Source organism: Spea bombifrons, chromosome 3 (assembly GCF_027358695.1).
Source record: "Spea bombifrons isolate aSpeBom1 chromosome 3, aSpeBom1.2.pri, whole genome shotgun sequence".
NCBI classification, from domain to species: Eukaryota; Metazoa; Chordata; class Amphibia; order Anura; family Pelobatidae; genus Spea; species Spea bombifrons.
The window spans coordinates 93,537,116-93,563,246 of record NC_071089.1 but is presented as its reverse complement, the minus strand read 5'-3'; the positions used below and the strand labels follow the sequence as shown (position 1 = coordinate 93,563,246).

Here is a 26,131-nt window from a genome sequence, read left to right as displayed (position 1 = left end):
GGCTTCCCATGTACACGTTTCTTTCTAAGATAGGTGGCACATAACCCTACAAAATCATTAACATCTTTTTCCAAGGTGAGCCACCAGAAATGCTCCAGGAGTTTGAGTGACCCCCCACAAGAGAAGAATGGCCCCAACAAAGAATAGTTTTGCTATAATGAAAAGACACAAAGTTTACCTGTAGGGGGTGGAATAGTCCTCTGTGCGTCTCTAATCTGTTTTAAAATCTCAGTGTGGAGAACAGATATTATTTTATCTTTAGATAGATTGGATTCAGGCTCAGAAACTTTGGATGGGGTGCAAAGATCTTATTTTTTGGCTGAACCCGGGTATAATAGAGTCTTGTGATAAGTTAAGATCATGAAGGAAGCTCCATTGATGCCATAGTTCTAATGATAACTTAATGGCCAGTCATTCTCTTTACGTCGTAATTCCTTTCATGGGGTGTGAGGTTCATAGAGAAGTAGAACATTCATGAAGCTTGTTTCTGTATCTCTCTCAGATAAAACGGTCCCCTCCTCAGAGGCATCAACTCCCACAATAAATACACTATTAGTATGGGTGTCTTAGGATGGGGACGAGGTGAAAACAATTTTATCCTCACATTGAAAGCCTCTTTTGAAGACTTTGTGGTATTGGAACCCTTCTTTGTAAAGGACATAATACTCATAATGTCCAAATCGAGTACTGAACGCGATATTCTCTGACCCTAATCAGGTTATAGGCCCCTTAAAGATTACATATAGTGAACATTTAGCTCCTGTTAATGAATTGGAGATTAGGGGGAAGAAACTGGCTGTGGTGCCATTGCAGGACCTGTAGTAGTAAACCTACTAAATACCTCCATAATTTTCTGTTATGTATTATCTAATGATTAGAAAGTGCGGACATAGTCGGCTCTTGGTTGACATATTTTCAGGCAAGAAACCTCTTTGCATCTATTAGTATGGCCTGTTCTAATAAAACAAATGGGTTCAAGGAGTGGATTGCTTGCAGTGATGTCCTCTCCCCGATCATCCAATTGTCCTCCAAATGTTGTTTCCGAATTAAAAAGGCCTCCAAAATGAATGGCCCGAAAATGAGCGGGAAAAACGAAACAAAAAAATGTAATCTTAATCGATTTGGCTTGCCGTGCACAAGTCTATTGTGTACTTCGTGTACATGGTAGCAGGTAAGTTTATATTTGTTAGATTATTAGAAATCTATTTTTTGTATTTAACACCAGTGCTTTCTCAGGTGGGTAACCACATGTGTGCAATGTATCCCAATCGAGAATTAAATGCTCAATTTTTATTTGAAATATATCTACTAGATTTCTGTAGTTTTATTTGATTGCCGCAGATGGTGTGGTTACTATATTAGCAGAGGTCATGGTTTTTTGGGGGTAATATGATGGTCATACATCAAAATATTTGTAACTAGAATTTGAAATGGCCTTGCCTTCCACAGTTACACTAATTAGGCAGACGCATTCATTCTGTTTAGAAAAAATTCAGATTCTATGAATGAATGTTTTGTTTTATTACAGGCTCATCCTTTTGACCGCATTAAGGACAAGCTGTGTATGTACACTATGACTCATGTAATTGCATTATTTTTCTGGCTGCATGATTTACCTTGTACTGTATCTTAAATATGTACAAAGTACAGAGTGGTTATATGACTGTGCTAGATACACCAGACATGTGTGTTTTTCTGTACACATAAAAATGTACCGATGCATTATTGATTAAAAAGGAAACGAGGGTTTACGTTTTTACTCTGGAGAGAGATGGGATATGTGCACATATTCAGTAAACTAGAAAGGCGGACGAAGACTTGACCTAGTCCTAGGCAATTATTATTTGCACACCATACTGTTCTTTTACAAATTGTGTTACTGACAGTTTGAAATAAACATGCTGTGTTTCTGTTTCATATTATATTTCAACTAGAGAAGCAAAGTATACAGTCCCATGGATCCATAGCTTGTTAAATTATATTACCATCACTATTGAACGATGTTAGTAGGGGTCTCTGTCACCAAAGCAAAGCTTTATTACCTTAAATCAAAAGGATTTATTCACTAAACTCTGAGTCTCTGAGCTCCTGCATAATGTAGTAACATGCAGAAGAAGCTCGCTGAGGTTAAGCCTTCATAAAGTATAGAGTATACAGTGACATTAAATGTTTATATATTCTGAAAACTCATTGCTAAATGAATACACTGTTTGGTTTCCACTCCTAGTCAGAAGTAAACACTTCTGTACCGTTTCTGTACCAATTATAACCAAGAAATGGGGTCATTTTCTAATTTATACAAAATTGATTCTGGTGTAAAACTTGAAAAGTCGTTTTATCACCATAGCAACCAATAATATGGTTTAAGTTGATTGCCATGATGATGATAAGACCACTTTTTCCCGCCTCTACTCTTTAGAAATAAGAGACTTCATAAAATGTAGTCTTAAGTGGGTATTCATAAAGAGAAAATTTGGTACAACGTTTTAAAGCTGGGTTAAAACCATTGCAACCAATGATATTCTCTTGCCTATTAGACTATTCCACTACGATGACAAGACAACTTTTCATTTTAAATATAACCCGCCATGTTTTACTGTCCCTGAACCTAAATAAAGTCAAGATAAATTAATAGATAGGGAGGCTTTGAAGTAAGTATTTACAAGTACAAAATCATGTTAATACTTTTAGTGGAAATGCACGCATGAATTTGAATTTAAATTGAACTAAGCTATGAGTTATTGTTATATTATCTGACTTATTATTATATTGTGTATTTTATGCCAAAAGCCATGTCTCCGCTACAGTGAGCACAATCACTGGTACCTCATTTCATCAACATTTTTGGATTAGGTCCAATACCGATGGAATGGAAAAACATCCCTGTGTAATATTGGGAGCTAGCTAGTGACATGGATTAGTCACAGCTGGTGTGATAACAATAAATCAATCCGGTGCTGGTAACGATAATGATATGTATGGTACGCATAGCCAGATACCCGTCTATCTACCAAACAAGACAAATGAGTTCAAATTGTACACAAGAATATATTCAAAAGGTAGAAGTGCTAAGTAAATTAAATGAATGTTCATATCTAAAATCTGATTATCATATTTGTCAATAAAAAAACTGTCAAATTATTTACAAATATAATTAAAGCTTCTGTTAATATTCATATTTGACGAAGAAATGCTTTGCCAGATTATCATAAAACAATGTTTGTTCACTAAACAATGAGGACATTTTCACATTTTGTGACAACAATGACTTGTTTTGTTTTATGTTTAAGTATTAATATCAATTAAGGAAAATTGAGTTTTGTAAAAGCCCTGCCCCCGCTTAGTAACATATTAAATATGTGTTTCCACATGCATTTAGATTGCAAACAAAGCTCATCTATGTGACAGCACACATTTCTTTCTTTTTTTTGCATGTTAGAATGTCACAGGGTGACTCTTCGTGTAAGCAAGTGTTAGTCAATTGTTCCTCCATGCCAATAAGCTAATCTAATAACATACAATTGCTTTTTTTTTTGTATATGTTGCTATAATGTTCAGGTTTACGTGGACCGGCCTCTGGCTACAGCCCATTCACCTGGAGAGAAACTACTATAGTTTGCCTTTTAATTGTTATTGTAATGGGGTAAAGATTTTCATCTTGTAGTAGCGTAAACAAGAGACAACAAAAATATCAATCCTTTCACTTGTAATAATCCTCTGGATTGTTGAAACTACTGCAACGTCCTACTTAGTGGCCTCTGCCTAACCTGTGGTTTACTGATCCAATCCAGTCTGGACACCTATGCCAGAGTAATTTTATTACCCCATCACTCTTAATCTGCTGCTTCACAGTGCTAGTTCCTTCACTGGGTCCTCATACCATCCATAACATTATTTACCCTTACCTACAGAGCCTTTAACACTACCCCTCTCACTCTGAGCTCTTATCTCCAAATATTCTTCTAACTGCCCTCTCCCCACTTCCCACAATTTGTCTCCTTTCATCCTAATTGTGCATTTAGGGTTTGACCTCCACACTAATCTTTTCTGAAATGTTCTACTGTGATCGATCATACTCTTCCCTACTTATTCTCACTAAAGACCCACATATTCAGAGAAGCGCACACTCTATCTCCTGATGCATGCATTCTGAAACAATTCATGAGATCTCCCCACCTTTGAGAACTCTATGCCACTGACTCCTACAGCACCCTTGCTACAATCAAACCATCCTCCCCCAAGCAGTCCCTCTACTTCTGTGTCATTCCCTTTCAACCCCCTAATTGATCTTACGTTTGCAAGAACAGGGCCACCTCCTACTTCGATGGCAGTAAGTCTTATTAGGCTGTAAGGGTCCCCATTGGGCTGTAAGGGTCAGACGCTTCCTAATCTCTGACTTCTGTACTTATAACGTACCTTAAAGATAACTCCTCTTTATTATATCATAAACTGTAAAGTTCTAAATATATGTGTTAGCGCTAAATAAGTAAAAACGTACATTCAGTAAACTACCATGTATTCAGAGTATGCATAAAGCACTCACACTTAAGCATTTAAAAGATATTTAAGCACATAGTCAAACTGATATTTTTCCTACACGAATACGGCACACATACCGCTCACAATAGCGATTAACTATGAAATGGGTTATTATAGGGAGTGATGGTTTTTAATTAGCTATCCGCAATTCATTTGATGTCTGCTTGTTTTCACACTTTGTAAATTTTCCTATTAATTCCTGCATTTCAATTCTAACAACCAGCTCATGATGCATGCTTTAGCTTTAAACGCTTGTAGTATTTAGTGTGCTTCTAGTAGCTCCAGCTGCCATCAAGTGAAAAGTTTAGCATATAATTGATGTCAGATCTCTTCCTGTGTGCCTCACAGTGACGCACACAGCTGTTGTGAAAGGTAAGCCAGATCCGTTTTCTTTTACCGGCGCTGAAGTGATTCCTCTCTCTAATTGAAGACAATTTGTTCGTTTTTTTTTTTTTTGTTTTTTTTTTTTAGTGGAGAGAATTTATTGCCCTTTTAATTAAAATGTGTACATTTGTCGCACTCAACATTTCTGCTCCAAGCATCTGCTGTTTTATATACAATCATACATTCAGTGCTTTTTGGCAGACAATTTCTTCAATTTGTTACTCATTTGTGACATTTCACCTTCCTTAGTAAGTTAATTGAAAAAAAAACTCTGTTGCAGTGATACAATATATATACGTTACCACAGTTCTGTTACCTACAATAAGTTGCATGGTGGTTAAATTCAAGGAAAATAAATGTACCGTATGTTGTTTTACTGGAAATATACGTTAAAAAAAAAATCAAATTACAATTAAAACTATAACTGAAGCACGGTCTGTTCTTGAAGGGTTTAGTGTGTTATTGATGTTAAGGAACTGTCAATACTTTAGTCAGTTTTGTAGCTGCTTCGTGCAAGAATGGACACTTTAAAGGAATATTCCAGCCATCATATCCATATGATTGCTGCGTGGTTCCCTTTGCAAATTCAGAATCCCCCGCATATGCATTTGCCTACCACCAGTCAGCTCCAGTGCTGGCTTGACGAATGCTGCAGGGGTGCATCAGACCCCCGTGCGTGGCAAGCGCTCCCACTGTTTTCAATAAAAGCTATTTCCTTCCACTGATTGGGTGGTTCAAGCAGCCAGTCAATGGCAAGCAATGTCAAACCACTGAAGCGGTGGGAAGCTGTAGCAACTATTCAACTTCTATGTCATTTAAGTCATTTTTTCCATTTTGTTTTGACAAATGCATATTAACCCCTAAGGACCAGGGCTATTATAAAATATATAGGACTAAAGCAATTTTTATGTTATTCATGTCTTTGTTCAACCATAATTTCCTCTTTTACAATTAGTGTACCCATACAAATTATATATTGTGGGATATTTTTGTTGCTTTCTTTTGAAACTATATACATACTCAGCTATTGCAAATGGTAAAAATATACCAAAAATATATTCGTTAAGTAGCCTTGATTTGGAAACCACCCTATATGCTTACACGTCGATCATGGGAAAGTGCCAAGACATGGCTTGAATAGGAAAACTTTCCTCAAGTCCTTTGTTACTCTGTACTAAAGGAATGATAGATTACCTTTGACACTGTAGCTGCCTCTTCTGCCTGGATATGATGTCATATCTTATGGCTCTATCTATCAATACGTGTAGCACCGTGTAAAGCACTAGATCAGGGGCCCAATGATTGGTGGCAGAGGGACTACATCACTGGTTGTAGTAGTCATTTGTTTTTTTTTATTTTTTGCCTACAATCTACATGGAAACTGTTATGTGATTTCCATTTCCTGGCTTTAAAGATCTTTAAGTTTTCAGATCTACAGGGACTTGTATCTACAGGGAAATGAATGTATTCAAATATATGCCTATGTTTACAAAGTACCAGAGAGGTTATTGACACTCTCTGATGACTTGTTTATTAATATAATTGTAAAAAGAAGTCGTCATCTATCCAGACAGAGCCGTAGCTAGCTCCTTTTGCGCCTGAGGCAAGAATGGAAAATTGTGCCCCCCCAGCTATTATTTTACAGAGGTTGTTTTAATTACACTGCCTTTACACACACCTGTCCATAAACACACATACACGCTGCCTTTACACACACCTGCCCATTAACGCTCATATACACATACACTGCCCTTACACACGACTGCCCATAAACACACATATACACACAGCTGCCCATAAAGACACGTATACACACACCTGCCCATAAAGACACATATACACACACACCTGCCCATAAAGACACATATACACATATACACATACACTGCCCTTACACACATATACACAAACACCAGCTTCTAAACATACAAATACCTACACTGCCCATACACACACCAGCTTACAAACACATAGGTACATAAGTTATAGCGACACGATTAGCTATGGCTTATTGATGATGTTTTGAAATCAGATTGCCTTTTTAGAGTCAAGAAGGAATTGTGTCTCATTTTTTGAAGTTCATGAGGAAACTGGGCTTTTCTTGCCTTTCTCTGGATCAACAGAAAGGTGGAAACTTGATGTACTTCCATCTTTTTCAACCTAAATTACTGTGTTACTGACTTTGCTTGCAATGCCTGCTTAAACAAGAATTTCAAGCTTTTCATTAAAAAAAACTAAATGTTTAAAATTATATCAATTATACGTTCTTTTTCCTGTAGCTAAGTAAAATGCAATATGACATTTTGCTGTCTGTTTAAATTGAAATTGAATGCTTGTCATAAAAGTGATTTTACCATCTCCTAATGTATTTTCCTAAGCAATGCATGATACTGGATGGTCACAGGATATTGTGTTATCTTAAATGAGATCATAACACCATGTGTCATTTCTCTAGGCTATCCAGGCAGGATCCAGAGTGAGCTTCCATCACAAGTAGTGCCCGTTTCATTTCTGCATTGCTTTCATTTCTATATTTGTTTCCAAGCAGGGAACCTGCTTGCAATAAAACAGCCCGAGCCCATTTCAAAGGCAGGATGCTTAAATTGCACTATTAGCCTTGTCTAAAGCACATTTACAGAAATGGAATGTAAGCAAAAGTCAGAACCACAGAAAGGATCCAATGAAGGGTAAATGTAAACTATACACTCTGGTTGCTATATATGAAAGTCAGACATATTTAAGTCAAAGCAGCTAAGCCCATGTTTCCCAGGATTGTTGTCAGGTTACTAAGTCCTAGGGCGGACCTAAATTATTTGGCACCTGGGGCAGATCCTGTCTGTGGCACCCCCTGCCCACAACAAAAAATTGGGTTGACAAGAATATTTATTTCACACATTTTTAAACTCTATGTCTACTGGAGAAAACTAGAGAGAAAAAAATAAATTATAACCTTTTAAATAAATAAGAATTAATATTTACTAAACAGCTTAACTCCTATCACTATATAATGAGCCAGACATTGATGGTAGTGCAGCATAACCCCAATCACTATACACTAAGACAGACATTGACGTAGTAGGCCTCAGCCCCTTTAGCAGTCTACCTGTGCCACCTCTGCCCCAAAACAGCTTGTCTGTGCCAACTTTGCCCCGAAACAGCTTGTCTGTGTCATCTCTGCCCCTTTAGCAACCTTTAGAAAAAAGTTAATTTTAAAAAATAATAATAAATAGAAAAATGAAAATGTTTTCGGTCTACTGTTAATAAATAGACTCCCTTATAGCTAAAGCAATGTTGATCAGTTTCAAGTTTTTAATTAACCCCTCATGTAGAGCTTAAATTTTGCACGCTTTTTATTTGTTACTCCAAAAAACTACTACCTCTACTCCATTTGGGGGAAAGAATTATACCACAACGTACCAGAAGTTTGCTTTAAATGGATATGGTATCCTAAAATGAATTGCCCCAGTTGCTTATTCTCAGATTGAGATTAAAATCATAGTTGTATTACTAGGAATTGTATTATGTCCTATTTTAACGATTTATATGCCTTGGAGTTAAAACACAGCAGTGTGTATCTAACATGCACATATTATTAGGATGTCCCCAGGAATATTAGTTTGGAGGTGATGCTGTTCATTGGGAACATTCTCATATTTCTAGAAGCTCTATAAAATAATAATAAAAAAGTTTGCTGTTATTGTAAAATCCTGTTATTGCCTAGGGTATCCAAAGTTTTGGGGGAGAAACAACTTCCAAAACGTTAAACAACATTTTAAAAGAAATTAAGTATGTCTGTGGCCGAGGATAACATCATGGAAGTTGCTCTACAACGGCTCCCCGTTGGCTTCATTTGCAAATGATGTCGAGCCCATACCCCCAGAAAATAAGATATGATTGCTAAAAATAAAACAGTCATATTTATAATGGCCTACTGTGTACAAATTCCTTTTTTGATCTGATTGCTTTGATGTTCAACATACTTTATTAACGCGCTTTGCTTCTAAAATGTCATACATCAGTGATGTTCATTTTGATAGGCAGAAAGTTGATCTGATTTGGGCTTTTGAAGTTTCTTGCAGATCAGATAGAATAACATCAATTAGAATGAATCATCAGATTAGTTTTGTTCTTCTTTACATTATGATGATTTAAAGTTGTCCTAAAACAAATGATCTGTATATTCATGTGTGTGTGTGTGTGTGTGTGTATATATATATATATATATATATATATATATATATATATATATATAATATATATTATTATTTATTGCTTTATATAGCACCATCAAATTCCGTAGCGCTGTACAATGGGTGGACAGGACATAACAAGTAGTATGTAACATAACAATTGGACTTACAGAGACAACAGGTGAGGAGGCCCCTGCTCAAACGAGCTTACAATCTAGAGTATATATATATATATATTGGGCCATGGGAGTAAATGGTTCATTAAACATGTTAAAGTTCTTACAAAGTACATCACCATGAATTCTTTGTTCAGGAGGTTGTCTGAAAGACATTGTTCGTATTTTTTTTTTTGTAGCAAACATCCGAAACCAAGCACCATTATGCCAGATCTGCAAGCGAGTTTATTAATTCATATTTTGTATTATTATGCATGTTTTCATATACTAAATAGGTATTTAAGGGGCATTGCTTCTTTTTGGCTAAAAAAATCCACATTGCTTTGTCCTTATCCTCTCACCCTCAGGCCTCCTACAGTCATAACTGCTCCCCTTTCTAACTTTAAAAACGTTCTCTCTCTCTCTCTCTCTTTCCCCTTCTTTAGCTTCTCTGAACCACCATAAGCGGTCTGCTAGCAAACGTCCAAAACCACCCCTCCTTTTGTTTCAATTACCCACAGTACTCCCTTAGATTGTAAGCTCACTAGTGGGGCTCTCAAAGCCCAAAAAAGTGTAAAAGTTCCATAATGCTTGGTGGCAAGCTCACGGGCAGGGTTTTATGTGTCTATATGTATTAATGTATATTTGTCATGTATGTGTTAACTGCCTCACTTTGTTTGTACAGCACTGCGTAATTTCTCGGCGCTTAATAAATAAAAGGTAACTATAATGTTGTGTATAGGTGAATGAATAACAATCTGGAAATATCTGGTGTGTGATAGTTCCTCTTTGAGAACGGGAGCTATTGCTAATGCTTGAGGTTGTTTTACTTGTCCACCAGATGTCTTGCTATCACGTGTTGCTGCTTGAACCTGCATACATATACGGATAAAATTACTGAACTGTGTGTGGGCTGAGTGTCCATGGCATGAATTCTCATCTATGCTTTTACCATTAACCTTCACCTTGGGGAAATTCAAGGAAGACTGATCTGTGTTTTCAGTGCTGATACAATGTGTACCATGACTACAGATAAATGCTCAACAAAGAATAACGCACATGCCGGAATATTCAAAAAGAGGTTGCTCTGGAAACTTTATTGCAACTCTAATTATAATCCCTGTCTTGACTAAAATAAGAGTCTGAGCATCTCTTGAGAAAAAGTAATTCATTGTAAGCATATAAACTTAGAACGTTTCTCTGCCTTGATGGAAGACAAACAGTCTTTGTCTGCAAAAGGGTTGATTTTTAAACAAACCAGTTTCTTTCAGAAAATGTGTTTATAAATTAAATTGTATGTATGCAATCAATTCAACTTCAGCTAAATGTCTTTATTAAATATATAGCTAGGAGAGAAAGTATTTGTAAGGCCCTGTCCCAAAACAACTTACGGTCTGTAACCACATCCCTGAAAGAGAAACCATTTCAGAAAAAATCTGAGGGGTAGTAGAAGTGTTATTAAACACTCATCTACAGACACCAGACAAGCCAGAAGGCTTGTTTTTCCCTCAGAAATCTCATGGTGCTTCCACAACCACAAGAGATTCTGGGTAGGCACATTAGTATAAGTATTAATATACATAAGTTATGATTACTTAACTACCCCAAGCCTCAACTATTAAGCCAGTATCACAACCTCATGCTGACGAGTCCCACGAAGGACGAAACGGCTGTCCATGAGTGGTGATCTGGCTATTGTACCTCTTCCCGAGTTTTGTCTAAAGGCTGTCTTGTACAGCGGGCCATTACTTTCAAGGGATCCATGTATAACGTGGATATAGAGGCAAAGGTGATAATTGTTAACCTTATTTGCATGCGCCTACCCAGAATCCCTTGTGGTTGTGGAAGCACCATGAGATTTCTGAGGGAAAAACAAGCCTTCTGGCTTGTCTGGTGTCTGTAGATGAGTGTTTAATAATACTTCTACTACCCCTTAAATTTAAGTGGAAGGGTTTCCATCACCTTTTACCCACCATAACTTATGTAATAGAAAAAATCTGAAAATTCACTATATGGCGAATTGTGGGTGTAGATGCTATAGATTTGTTTAAGAGTGAACTAGATTTGTTTTTTTCATGGAAAGCTAGATATTAATTTTTAGATAGATTGCGGTTGAGTCATTCTTTAATCTGACTGGCCCCTGAATTGGCATGACATTTTAGAGAAGTGTTTTGCTTTGGACTTAGCAGAATTAGGTATATTGTTAAAAGGTTGAACTCGGTAAACTTATCTTGTTCATATTCCAAAAATATATAGCTATCTTCTATGTAATAAAATTTATAAATTAAATAGGATTTGAATATCTTGTTGTTGTTCCTTACAAGATTGCGCTAGTCCATTTTGTTTGTCCATATCATTTCCTTCGGAAATTGCTGGTCAGAAGAGGGAGAATAACACAAGCATAATATTAATACACAATTTTTAACAAGAAAGACACAAATAAAGTAATTTACATGCAAATTATATTCCTTCCATATAGGACATTAGGATTTTAGCAGGTTTGGTGTGTGTTATTTTTAGATTACACATAAACTGGTCTGTTGAAGGTTTTCTATGCATTCTCTCCAACTATGTGTGACATCATAGTTTTTAAGAATTCTAGCTAATGCACATTTCTTGTTTATTTCTGAACTCAAAACCCTTAGCTGTTGTGAGACTTAAGAAGCTTTCTTGAACATATTGTGGAATTGAAATGGAAGACAGGACATTGTTTACACATTGTTATGTACCACTATATAGCAAGAGAGGTTTGAAACTGGCTCCTAAAATAGACAAGTTGAAGATGCCAGTCATGTGAATGATAAGGAAGTTGAAAGCTGAGCCATATGTTTTTGTTTAATGAAAGTTACATCTGTCGCTGTATTGTGTACAGAAGGAAACAATATATATTTTTATCACCAATTTTCTTTCATACACATAAAACACATCTGAGTGTTTGCTTACAGAGTATTCGCTACCATATTAGCCTTATTGTTGGTTCTAGAGTACTTACCAAGCCTGTAGATTATGGAACTGGAAAACCACACCTAATGCATGTGCAGAGAATTGCTGTGGAAAAGTATTTTTCCGTTCCCGATTTCTTCTATTTTTGCATATTTGCCACACTTAAATGTTTCAGATCCTCAAAGGAATTTTAATATTAGAAAAAGATAACCTGAGTAAACACAAAATGCAGTCTTAAAATGATGTCATGTCCTACCTGGCAGAATGTGAAAGTATTTACACTCTTAGTTACTAAACCAAAGGATTAACCAAATTCAATTCATAATAGGGGTAAATTTCACTAGGCACACCCAGGCATGATTACTGCCAGCCATGATTTCACCATAAAAAAGTGGTAGTGGCAAGGCCAAAACCACTGCTAACCAACAAGAGCGCAAATGGCTCAACACACATTTGCAGATTTTTGGTAGACATGGGTTTTGTTGCATCTGACATATAGCTAACACACCATTCCACAATAAGATCATACCAATAGTCAAACACTTTGCTGGTAGTGGGCGCTGGGCACTTCCCTGTCAGGTGAGAAAGCAGTGCGGCCGGACCCAGAGCCGGCCCAAGACAAAATGCCACCTGGCGCAAAGTTTAAAACGCCGCCCCCCCATTATCTACCATTCCTCTCCCTCCCTGCCACCCCCCCCTTATCTACCCTCCCCCCTTGTACTTACCTTTCAGCAGTCCTGCGGCGAGTCTCCCTGCTCGGTCTCAGTGCCGGCTTGTCATGCTGAGTGCCGGAAATGACAGCATCTTCCAGCGCTCAGCATTACAAGCCGGCACCGAGCTAGAGGGCTCGCAGAGGAGAGAGAGAGGGGCGACGAGCGGGTACTGACAACTTGGTAAGATAAAACCTCTCTCTCTCTCTCTCTCTCTCTCTCTCTCTCTCTCTCTCTCTCTCTCTCTCTCTCTCTCTCTCTCTCTCTCTCTCTCTCTCTCTCTCTCTCTCTCTCTCTCTCTCTCTCTCTCTCTCTCTCTCTCTCTCTCTCTCTCTCTCTCTCTCTCTCTCTCTCTCTCTCTCTCTCTCTCTCTCTCTCTCTCAAAAATCAGTAATCGATACTAACCCAACAAATAAGCCGGGTTGCTGGCATAATTGCGTTACACAATTTCTCAGGAACCAGTGGACTTGGTAGTACTACCATGCAAGCCGTTTTTTTTACATAAGCTCTGGAGTGATGGTAGTAATAGGGTGGTAGATAAATGAAACAGACTCGCAGTAGAATATAGTTTAAACATACATGGGATAGTCATAAAGCTATCCTCAAAGTAAGACTAATTATAATCTGAGTCTTGACATCAGGAAAAATGGGCAAACTAGATGGGCCAAATTGTTCTTATCTGTTGTCAAGTTCTTTGTTTCTATGAAATACCCCTTGTTTTCCCTTTTTTTTCATTCTGCATTTTATCTTTGCTTTTTATTGATTATCACATGTGTTGAGTTGCCAGTTAAGGAACATGTGAATTGGCTTTTACAATAACAGGGATGATAACATGCCCAACAACCATGCAGCGGCCCTTCAAATAAGTTTAATAAAATGTTTGATTACAGTACTGTTATACTTGGCAGGATAATATTGACAATTGCGACATTATGGTTAGTTTTGTAGCACTAGCTGTCCCCCAACTGACAAGGAGTTGTGTTATAATGCATTAATAAAATGTTTATTTAATTGTGGATAGTTATTTGAATTGGATTTTACGTTTTCCATCTGGGGTCAGGGTATTTCAACATATGGTTTTGGGATAACGTTTTTACTCTCTTGGATGGATACTCTAGTCAAAAGTCAATAACAACAGTTGTGGTTTAATTAAATCATTATTAATTGTTTCATTTACCAATAGCTTTGGAAATATAAATGGCATTCCTATCCTATGTCTAGATTCCAGGAATCGAATTAATTACTGCTAAATAGCACTACCACCTTATTGTCTGTTGTAAAAGATGGTGCAATTAGAGCTGGAAGAAAAATTACATTTGTGGAACTTACTGGGAACACTGCTTATCCACATTCCCAGTAACTCATATTTCTCTTGAATGAGCTGCAATACATAATTTGAAGAAAATTACTCAGAATCATCTTCTGAATTGCATTGTTTCCATGCAAATACAGTTTCTTTTGCCACCTAACTAGCTAAATTTATAGCTTGTTGTTACACAGCTTTTGCTCAGCATTAGCATTGATTTGCACCCAAAGTGCATGTAAATAATGGGCAGCAGCAGCTATTTTACTATTTTTACTATTTTTGTGTCCCACAAAAGAAGTGGTGGAGAAGACTGGTGGAGAATTCCAAGAACTGAAAATACAAAGAGTTTAAAGAACAGCCAGATTCTTTCTCAGCTCAGCAGCTAGTACCAGGATCTTCTTTATGCCACACAGAGCTGTGAACAGAGTTAAAGGGCCACGCGAACGACTCTATTAGTTGCCTGCAGGGGCCTCCTCTGGCATCAACCAATACGAACTGGCGGCTAAACGTATACGAAGACGAAGACACACAACACAAAGAATCTTCAACCAATTGGTTGATGCCAGAGGAGGCCCCTGCAGGCGACCAATAGTCGTTCACACGGCCCTTTAACTCCTGACGGATTTCCGCTCACTTTAACCCCTGCGATGCTGTGTAGGTAAGGTAGGGTAGATGGGGAAGGGGCCAGGGAGATTAGTAAACAAAGACCAAGAGGCACATGAAGATTCTTCGTGTTGTGTGTCTTTATCTTCATATACGTTTTGCCGCTGCCATGTTCATATGCTGTGTTCGTTTTCATGTTCACCCGAAAACGAATGCACAAGTCTAATAAAAAAAAAATAACATGATATATGTTGTCCTTTTTCTACTTGCAGATGAAGGTGAAGGGGAGAAACTGGTTACCTGCAGACTGAAGGTTGTGTCAACAGCATAGTACTATATTTCTAACACTCCTACAATGGATCTCAATTTGTTGGTAAAAAAACCGGCTTTGATTGTCTAGCACCTGTGCCTCGGATTATACAGACACCCATGCTCATAATAGTTTAATGTCTCCAAGGCGAGCTCCATAAAACCACCTTCGCTTACATTCAGTCAACGCACATAGAGAACTAAGGTTATGCCATCATAACGAAGAGCTTCCTTAGTATCTCCTAATAAGCAGGCCACGTGAACACAATCAAGAAAGGAACTTTGCTGACTCACAGAACCCTGTCACCAGATCATGGCCTATCCAGCTTCCTGGACCATCTATATGGTACTTGCACATACATTCTATAAACATCCAATGTTAACTGGGCTCTCTATACTTGATGTATCCATTTGGCTTGGTCTGGTATACAAAGATTGTAATACTTTCTCATTGCTGTTGTGTTCATTTGTGCTGCTTCCATACCCACCAATAATTCCACTTTTACGTACAGCCCCTCTTTGTTTGGTTATTGCCTTTGCCTTCCATTCTAATGGCATTTCTACATGTCTCTGATTTTCTATGAAATCTAGCCTTTTTATTGCAAAAGATATACACTGTATACTTTATCAAAAGTGGCCTTGATGAAATATGTAAAATGTATTTTTTCCCCAGTTCTAAGATAGACGGCTACCTCTCAGGAACTTGGAAGTTCTGAATAGAACCTGGTACTTGATGTGCAATATTGTCTACCTAACAAGTCGCCTAGAGATTTGTGTTCTTTTCTTTTTTGTCTTAGGTCTGCTTTTGATTTGGAGAACTCTAAGCTAATGTATACAATGTAAAATTTATCAAGAGAAAGGCTTTTTCATTTTTTCCCTTTTTTTTCCCTTCCTAAAATAGTTACTCTTATTAAGACAGTGTCTTTGGGGTATTAAATTATTGATGTTATCTGATGTCCTCTTGAGTTGAAATTCTGCCCAGCCGCTATGAGCGTTTACATTAGAAGGGTTACTTTAAAATGCGTATTCCCGATGGTAAGTTAAAAGAAAGCATTAAGAGCTGGTGAAGCACAGACAACTAAGAAAAATAAACAAACTGTGTTTCTTTGCATGCATTTCTCCAAAAAACATACCTCCATTTATTCCAGAACCATGGAGAGGTTTTCCAAACATTTAGAAAAGCATTACTCTGTACACACCATTACTATCATACTTAGATACACTGTTTATATTTCTAATCAGTCAGATTTTTGGGATGCTATAAATTTGATTTATAAATAAATTATATTCTGGTATGAAATTGTGTTTAAACATTTTTTTCCGCATGCTAGCTACCAATTAGATTTTGTTCCATACATTAGCAAATCTCGCTATATTGTATTTGAACTAATTACAATCCTGGTAACTTTCAGGGTTTGACCTAAAGTCATATGGCTTTCACACCTATCTCAGGCTGAATGAGAAGCTTCCCAGGGTCGCACTCTCTGGAGCTGACACATTCATTTTCTACTCTAATATAATGATATCTGAACATCCCAGAGTTAATATTTTTCTCACCGGTGTATCATAGCTCAAATCCTTATGTGAATACAGATGACTGTCATCATTTTTTACCTCCTGGCAAGTAATGGACTATATAGCTATAATAGAATATTTGTGATGGAATGAAATGAAATGGCTAATGTTTTCATAATCACACAACTAATTTAGAAAGTTCCCATGCATTAATTAATTGTAATTTGTTTGGCTCCATTATTCATCCATAATTTGTTTTGGAATGCTCCCACACAGCTGTTATTCTATGTAATGCATGGCTTATTGTCAGATTGTGGACCATTAGAAGTAGCTACCCAAATATACACCTGCAATACCTTGAACAAATTGCCACTGCAATGAGGTCACTGTCTCTATGGTTGCCTTGTTCCTATGACACCCGCAATAAACAGAACTAGACAATTACATGTAAGTAAAAGATGGATCTGACTACTTGTAAGTTTCTTTTTTTATCTAAAGCATTATGTGATGTTAAAGGAACAAGCTAGACTGTGAACGTCAAGACCAGACACGCTGATATTTAGCAGTTAATACATATATATAGTAAATCACATTTACACTTAATGTACTTCCTCCCAGTGTTGCTAGTGTCATTAGTCTACTTTCGACCATTTCTGTTATTCTCTTGTGATCTTACATTTATTGGCACTTCTATTGTGATGCCTACAATGAGACTATGCAACTGGATAGATAATAAAAACTTATTTTCCTCCGTCTTAACTTTGGTAATAAATATAGTGGTATTACCAGGAAAACTGGTGCCCAGTGGTGTAACTACAGGGGTTGCAGACCCATGCCTCTAGGTGGCCTGGTGCAACCCCTACGACCCCTTGTTCCTGTCTCCCTGTATCAGTTCAAAATTGTTTAGAAAGGGCCCTTTATCTGACATATCCAGGTCACGTTACGTCACATGACCCCTCAGTGAAACCGAGGACAGGAAGCTGCTGGAGAGGTGAGAGGGAAGCGGGGGATGGGAGATGGGATATTTGTATATGTGTTTGTGTATATGTATGTATGTGAACTTGGATGTGTTATTGTGTGTGTGAGCATGGGTGTGTATGTAAGTGGGGTGAGATGGAGTATGTGTTAGAATGAATGTGTATGTGTGTGTGTGTGTTAGTGAGTATGAGTATGTGTGTAATTTGTGTGAGTGTGTTTACATATGTGTGCCACAGTGTATGTTGGAAGGGGGTGCAAGGAACAAAGAAGGCACAGACAAGTTGTTTGGGGAGAATGATGTCACAGACCAGCTGTTGAAGTTGGGGGCCCTGGGGCAATTTTGCACAAAGGCCCTGTGGTTTCTAGTTCCGCCCCTACTGGTGGCATAAGACAAATAATAAAAGTTGGAGTTAAAAATTGGTGCCTCGCTCCATACCACACTCTGTTTATACAAAATTTCTAATGCTAGCACTAATTACAGTGTCTTCACAGTGCGGTACTTTGGCCATAGGCACAAGTATAATGTTGGCATGGTGTCACATGTTGTGCCAAGTATCTTCTGATTGAAGGGAAGCAAATAGGCTTTGTTAATCAAGTCTATTAAAATTATATCTGTGTTGTTATGCTGCAAAAGACCATTTGAAAGGAGATATTTTAACGTTATAGATCAACAATGTATATATCCCTTTCCCTGAAAGGCTTGCAGTATCACTGTAAATTTAGGAGAATGAGGATGTCTTGCCACAGTGGCCTCATTCACTAATGGAGCAGAGCATCATAACCAACACATCTCTACTTACTAGCCCACCATGAACTGGTTTACAGATTGCATCAGATAGAATAGGGCGGCAAGTTGGTATTCATGAAATTTTACTATTCCAAAATGTATATAATACATGATATGGGGGGTGTTAAACTCTGCAATCTTTTTTAAAGGCTTAGTTGCCTTAGCAAAAAAATACTAGCTAATTAAGGAAAACTTAAGCCCTCTGATATGAGAAATAAAATGTTTTGATTACCAGGTTATACAGTACATGTGTTTTGGATTTGTATGACTTTTTTTTAACAAAACAGAGATTTTAACAAAGCAGAGAGCTCAGAATTTTTGTTTGCATGTCATTGTTTTTCTTCACTCTAGCTCTCTCTCAGTCAAACTTTCACAGTCACGTTTTTTACACTCTCTTACACGCTCTCTCTCACTCTATTTCACACTCTCTTATGTGTATCCATCAGCAATATAAGGTAGACATTGAGAGAGGATGAGAGAGTAAAAGAGGACAAATGGAAAAAGCCCTCCAAATTTTGTCCGGACTGAAGGGGCAAAAAAAAAATCCTTATTCGAAAACAAATGGGCCAAAAGCGAAATGAAAAATGTGTCTGAATCATTTTTGCTACATGTGCACTAGTCTAGGAGAAACCAGGTACCACTGATTTTATTTTATGCTTGCACCAATAGCATCTTCATAATGCAGCTGGCACCTAACGTGTTAATGCAATGGACAACATTTCAAAAGGAGTCCTTATAATACACACCAAGTAGAGATACAGGACGGTGCATTAAACTTCAAATCGAATAAATCAGATTTTTTAATATTCAAGAGGAATTTCATCTTGTTAACAACATATTCTTTTAGTTGCCTTGGATACACTGATTGAAGGTCATGAAAAGCAAACAGGACAAAGACATAAGATTCCAAAATAGAACCTGACTACTATTATAGATGTTATTTTGTATTATTAGAGAAAAGTTACATATTTCATCATATTCTTTTTCAATGCAATGCTCGTTTTTCAAAGGATGTTGTAAAATCTTTTTAATAAATCCTAAGTAAATTTTGATAATGGAATTTGTGATTTCTGTATCTTGGATTTTGTTGAACTGCAGCAGGTGTGTAAATCCAGCTTTTTCCAAACTAAATTCCCTGTTGATGCCAATTTTAATTAATATTAAAAACGCATATACAGTTTAATTGCCACATAGATTAAGATTTATAAAGTTTTTGGTTAGCAAAAAATATGGAATATCTGTATTTCCACCATGTGCTAAACACTATGGCTAAAAAAAATGTACAAACTAGTATGAAAAACCTTCCCATTCCAACCAATAATGAAGAGTTGGTAAATTTACCTTTTTAACTACATTTTAAATAACATACTATACATAATTGTAAGTTGAGTACTCTCAACTTAATGCTCTGATCCAGTCGTCTAGCCATCACAATTTGGCCCTTGTCAACGGTTCTCAGATCCTTACATTTGCCCATATTTCCTGCTTCTAACATATCAACTTTGAGGAGAAAATATGCACTTGCTGCCTAATATATCCCACCCACTGACAGGTACCATGTATACAGCCATGTACACCAGCCAAGATTTATAAGCTACACTTGCAAAGTTGCAGGTCTGATGCAAAGTATCCAATTGTATCCAATGGAAAGGTTTGCTCAACATTCCATAGGTGACTATGGTCATAAGACCTTTTTTCAAACTTCTACCAGGATTGATCTTGATTGATATATTATTTCTTGTTCCATATCTACATACTCGGGACTGTTCATGATTTCTTTCTATCCTTGGCAAACGTAGAGCTCCTACGTATTTAGTCTACTCTTTACATGGACTACACCAAGACCCATCTCATGAAACCACAAGCACCCGTTACATGTAACTAAATACTTGGGGTTTTACTAACCTCAATGTACACGATGTGATCCTTTTTTTAAACAATAGATATTTTTTTCCTGCCGATATGAATATATACTATACTTTGAAATCAATCATGTAATATTGCAATCTGAACACAAGAGGGAACTCATAATGCATACATCAAACTGTAAGAGCTACTCTTGGACATCTAGTCTTTAATTTACAATTTTATTGATCCCACTTTATTTGAAACATAGAACATATAATTGTCTTAGATTCAGGCCCTTGCATGTTTCAATTCCCTTCCCTTTCCCTCTCCATTCTCTCAGTAAAAGATGAAAAAAAACAAAAAAACAAAGAACTACCGGAATTGTTTACTTATAATTTCTTATTAATTAATTTGTTAAAGATATATTTGAACTCCATTGTAAAGCATATTTGCCAGCAGTTCTGAATTAGCTGAGACAGTGCTGTTTTTTTGGGGTCCTATTGTATCAAATCTGGATCTGTCCCGCCATGAAAATACACTACACTGTACGCAGGCAGTATTGCATTTGAACTATGTATGCCTAAACGCTGGTAAATCAGCTCCAGACACCCAGTATCTTTACCAGGTAGCCTAGAGCTCAATGCTGCAGGGTAACGCAGCACCAGTAACTCTTTAGGGTTTGCATCCGTTCTGCCTCGTGGCATCTGAAGCTATACGACCATGGCTGTTAAATACATAGAACTAGTTATTAGTAACAGTGCAGGAATCGTCAGAATAGTAGGCTTTAATAATTCAGTCCGAGCACAGTAGGATATACACAGAGTACTGCTTGGATCAAGTAGGCTGACCTGGAGAGCTTAAAACAGGCCAGTAATTAGCATTAAGATAGGGCTGCCCCATTCTGCCAAGGTAAATTAAATTAACCTCTGTGAAATATGCAAGTCTATCTGATTTAGACATTTTACCTCTATAATGTGTACATAAGGATTTACCCCACACCCAGATTGCACCCATAGTGATCTTCTCTCAGGTCTCCTCTTGATCCTCCCCTTTCTGATTTATTTTCTCTTCCATTTCTGTTTATCTCACCTCTTCCTTTGCTCTTTACAACTCCTCGTCTTTCCCTTTATCTTTTATTTTTTTCTCTATTTCTCCCTTTTGCTTTATCCCTCTTCTTTCCATCTCATCCCTTTCTGTTTATCTATGTTTGTTTACTTTATCTTCCCACCTTTCTCCTTACCTCTCACTCCTTTGCTCCCTCCCTTTCTCTTCATCTCTCATCTTGTTTCTCTTTTCCCTAATACTTTATCACTCTGTTTTCCCCCCTTTTCCTTTATCTGTCATCCTGTTTATCCCCTCTTTCACTTTATCTATCGCTTTTCTCACCTTTATCACCTCACCTTTTTTTCTGTCTCACAACTTGCTGGAGATCTCCCCTCCTCTTTCTCTTTATCTCTCCTCCTCTTCATCATACCTTTTTTTTCTCTCTCCCTACCTGTCAATTTTTCCTTTATCTCTCCCCCTTTTCTTTGATATCTCCTTTTTAACCTCATCTCTTCCATTTCTCTTTATCTCTCCTCCAGTTTCACTTTCTCTCCCCTTTCTCCCTATCTTCTCCACATCTCATTATCCCTCCTACTTCTTAATATATCTCCTCATCTCTGCACTTTGCCCTGGGAATAAGGAAAGCATTCAGAAATTGGGCAGACCAGATGGACCGAATGGCGACACATTCTATGTTTCTATATGTGCACACTTTTTACTGTTACTTATATGTGATAAAATTAAACATTTTGTTTCTTTTCTCCACAAAACTATACTGAAAATTCCCATTCATATTTTTGTTATTTGATTAAAATACTAGACAGTGCAATTAATGTTTCGCCTAAAAGGAATACACCTTCAAATGAAAGTTGCTGTATTCAGCGCTGATTTTAAATGCATTTAATTGTATTTCATATCATGTTTACTTGTGGGCTCACTAAGTTTCAGCCAACGTTATCATTCAAGGCGTGTTTACACAGTGATAGGGACTGGAAAGCTAGAAGCTGGCTAACTGGTGCATGTATGTGAAACTATTGCTGAAATCAGCTGAATTCCTGCTGTGCAGAAGTGTAAGTAAGTTAGACAAGATTACAGAACAGCATCAGAGGCGTGTGATAGATACATATTTCCAAATGCTAGCAAACTTTTAGCACAGTGCATGTGGATCCAGACTGATTGAAAAACATTGAGAGTGAGGTAAGGTCATTTGGTAATTAGAAGCGATGTAAAATTTGTTTCAAGTGTCACAGTTCTATGAACGTTTCATAGAAGGTTATCCATTTTTTTCTTTTTTCTTTTCTAGTTATAGGAAACATAACAAATATACCTTAAATGTTATAAGTGTTTATTGATAGTGGTTCTAGAAATATAGATTTCTAGATTCTGTTATGGATGATGTTGAGTTAATTAGTTTTGTGTGTGATCATAACCCCACCTCCAAAAACACTGTCCCAACTGAGACCTTAGACAGGTTTCAAATGATATATATATCAAACAGCATCAAATATTCAAAATATCATAATATTATCACAACATATATTACAGTTTTTTCTTTGTTGTAAATTAAATACGTTTTGCCTTCCTCTCTTTTTTATTCTTATTATGCTTGATTTTATTTCCATATCCTTTGGGTTTTTAAATGTGATGATACTCTTTTATATTTGAAAATGTAGTTATATCTGTTATTCACTCCCAGTACAGTTATCTTTGACGGTTAATGTTTTCAGTGCTTTCTACACAAATGTTGATCTTAAAATCATGTTTAATAATACTTCTACCATTCGTTTGTGCATGTTATTAAGAATGTTAACCTCAAGTTGACCTCTGCCTGCAGGATTCACAATTCATCATTTGCTTCCCCATTTATAACAACAATCCACAGATATTCAGTTTAAGTCTCCCGGTTCCAAGAGTTAAAGGTCCGTACAAGCGACTCTGTTGGTTGTTTGTACAGACCTTTAACTCTTGGCGCGGGGAGACCAGTAGTCTATTCCTGCCAAGTTGCGGCAAAAGGATTTTGAAAGTCTGTACAAGCCACTCTATTGGTCGCCAGCAATTGGTCTACAAAAAAACCGTCAAAAAACGAACACTAACAATGTACACGAATGTTCGCCCGAACCAAACACAGGAACGGGCGAATATTCGTGGAATAATAAGATTTTTTTCCCCCATGAACACGAAGACCAACATGAAGAGTTGGCCGGTGCCAAAGTCTACTAATAACTGGGACAGACTGTTGTCTTCTAACTATGTGAATTTATTAATATAATATAATTAAATGACTGCACCTTGAGAGATTGGACTGCTTCTTATTGTACATGCCATCTTTTTGCTTCTCCTGTGGGATGATTTTAGATGTTTCGGTGTTATTTAACAAACCTATAATTTTCACAGCAGGGCCATTTTCACAAGCAGATTCTGCACAGTTAACTCATTCAAACACTTTAAGAGAAAAAAAAAGCCATGATTCCTGGAGACTTGTCTAATGTTACTGAAGATGCTGGTGAACCCAGGGAAACGCAAAGCAAGACTAGACCAGATTCACAATTCCAGCCGTTGTAAGTCAATGCCTTAAAATGGGATGCAAGTTTTACAAAGATATTCATGTAAAACATACCTACCAATAAGTATTATTGTTGCCATTAATATTGTTTTGGTGGATGCAATGTATGTATTAACCAACACCTATAGCACCTGTTTCCAATTATGGGCTGTGAACATACCTATATTGGCCCATGTTAATGAAAGGTATAATGGTAATTTTCAATTAACAAATAATTTTGGTTGTAACATTCTATACGACTGCATACTAAAGCCATTGTGGAAAGTCTGCTGTTTCCATAAACATTGTTGTGACTTTTAGGACTCTATAACATATACCTAAGTCCAGCTGACCTTCTGAGCTGCTACAAATAAGCGTGGAATTTGGGAATGGTCCCTTCTAACATGTGACACTTGGAATGAACAGGGCCAGTAGATGTTGGATAAGATTGCAAGAATGTAATATTGGGAAGCATTTATGTCGCTTGCATTTCTTGATACATTAGCTATTGCTGCCATCTGGGTACGGTGCCTCAAGCTGTGAATTAGATCAAACAAAAAAGTCCCCCCAAAAAAGCTTAAGATAAATTGTTGATCCTAAGAACAGTGAGAGAGACCATATGTAAGATTAAAAACAGTTATACCTTTTATTTCTAATTCTAAATATAAAAATACTCAATAGAGTAGCGGTCTCCTATTGATTGTCGATTGTTTTGTAGTTGGGGTTGCTGTGCTAACCTACTGATGTAAAAGCAAAAAAATAATACATTTTTGTTGGAATTAGGTCTGAAAAAAAGATAAAGTTTTAGCTTATCAAAAGAAAATGATATATTTCAGAAAAATTCTTGAGATAATATTTATGGAGAGCAACTATTTTCTACAAGGCCTATGCTGATTCTCCCTCAAGGCTACATGTAAGAGGGAGAGTAACAAGCCAAGTTTCTGTAAGAAGTTAATTAATCTGGCATGCAGTCAACATTCAGATAAATCCTTGCATTTTTCTACTGATTTTAGTAAATAGATCTGCATTTTACTTACTTAGGGATACAAGAACATTTGTCACAAACATTAGGACTCAGATGTCATGTGACCACTTATGACTTCATGATGTACATGAGGTTTGATGAATGCGTTGCATTCTAATTGGACAGAAAATGCCTCTTCCTCGGTTTTGTGCTTTTCAATGGCTGCAGAAGTTACCATATAAACAAAAACAATATTTGTTTTCGCTGTAGCTCCCATAGATATTTTTTAAAAAATATTTGCACAGCTATAATAATTATCAAGGAGGTGAATCTGTTTTGTTTTTATTTGCAGAAGCAAAGACCAATATTCAGTTGATATAGTGGACATAACACATTTGAAGACAAAGAAAACAATTGTTTTAAAGCCTTTCGTAATAGCTCTTGTAATACTGTTAGCTCTCCTGGGAAGTTTTGCAATTGCAATGACAATTGTATATGTAACATATAACGGTGAGTAGATATTTGTGCCTAAACCCCTAATAGACCAAAGATGGCCAATGCCTTATTAATAATATGAGGCTATTTGATGACAGGAACATCCTACCTATCTATTCAGATGTGTCTGTTCAATTTACCAGACTCAACAAAGGTCCCATGCCCTTGTTTGCTTACACACACAATACAACTCATAGATTCACTATACTGTGATTTGTTAGTGCTGTGATATGCTAGTGCCTGCAACATAAAATGTTGTGAGTTACAGACAATGACATGGAAGTTCTCAACTTGCATGTCCTCTTCTGTAACTCACAAAATTAGCCCCCCTGGCTATGTTAATAAATAAATAATAAATACTTTTAAAAACAAAAAATGGAAGGGGAACAATGCTTACCCCCTCCCATATGTGCCCTTATATACATTCATTCCCTGCTTATGGAGGATTAAATAATATAAGAAAGCCCTACAGGAGGCTCAGTCCCCAGGCCTGCCCCTATCACCCCTATCCTATTCCCAGTGGGATGGGGGGGGGGTTATAGTATGCACCTTGGGAACGTAAAATGCCAGTTGGAGGGAGTTGGGCCTTGGAGTGTGGTACAGGGTCCACTATAGGCCAATTTTTATATTTTTGGCTACAGAATTTTAGATTCCATATTTAGAATTTGAAAACATTGTGTTTCTTTTTTCCTTCTAGATGGAATCTGCAAGACTGCCACATGCGTAAAAGCAGGTTAGGAATGAGCATATTTGAGATAACCCCTCAATATAACCTCAAGGAGAACTGCAGCTCTTTTTTTTCTTTCTACTGAAATTAAT

General features: G+C 37.0%; 1 protein-coding gene across 1 annotated transcript in view; it reads left to right on the top strand.

The window, feature by feature from the left end:
* The first annotated feature begins 23,774 nt into the window (after positions 1 to 23,774).
* The window catches only part of MME (membrane metalloendopeptidase), a 29,400-nt gene continuing 27,043 nt past the window's right edge, over positions 23,775 to 26,131 (top strand). Inside the window, exons 1-3 of the mRNA XM_053460397.1 lie at positions 23,775 to 23,869; positions 25,170 to 25,327; positions 26,010 to 26,045. Coding sequence (XP_053316372.1) covers positions 23,775 to 23,869; positions 25,170 to 25,327; positions 26,010 to 26,045 — 289 coding nt within the window. The remainder of the gene's footprint in view (positions 23,870 to 25,169; positions 25,328 to 26,009; positions 26,046 to 26,131) is intronic.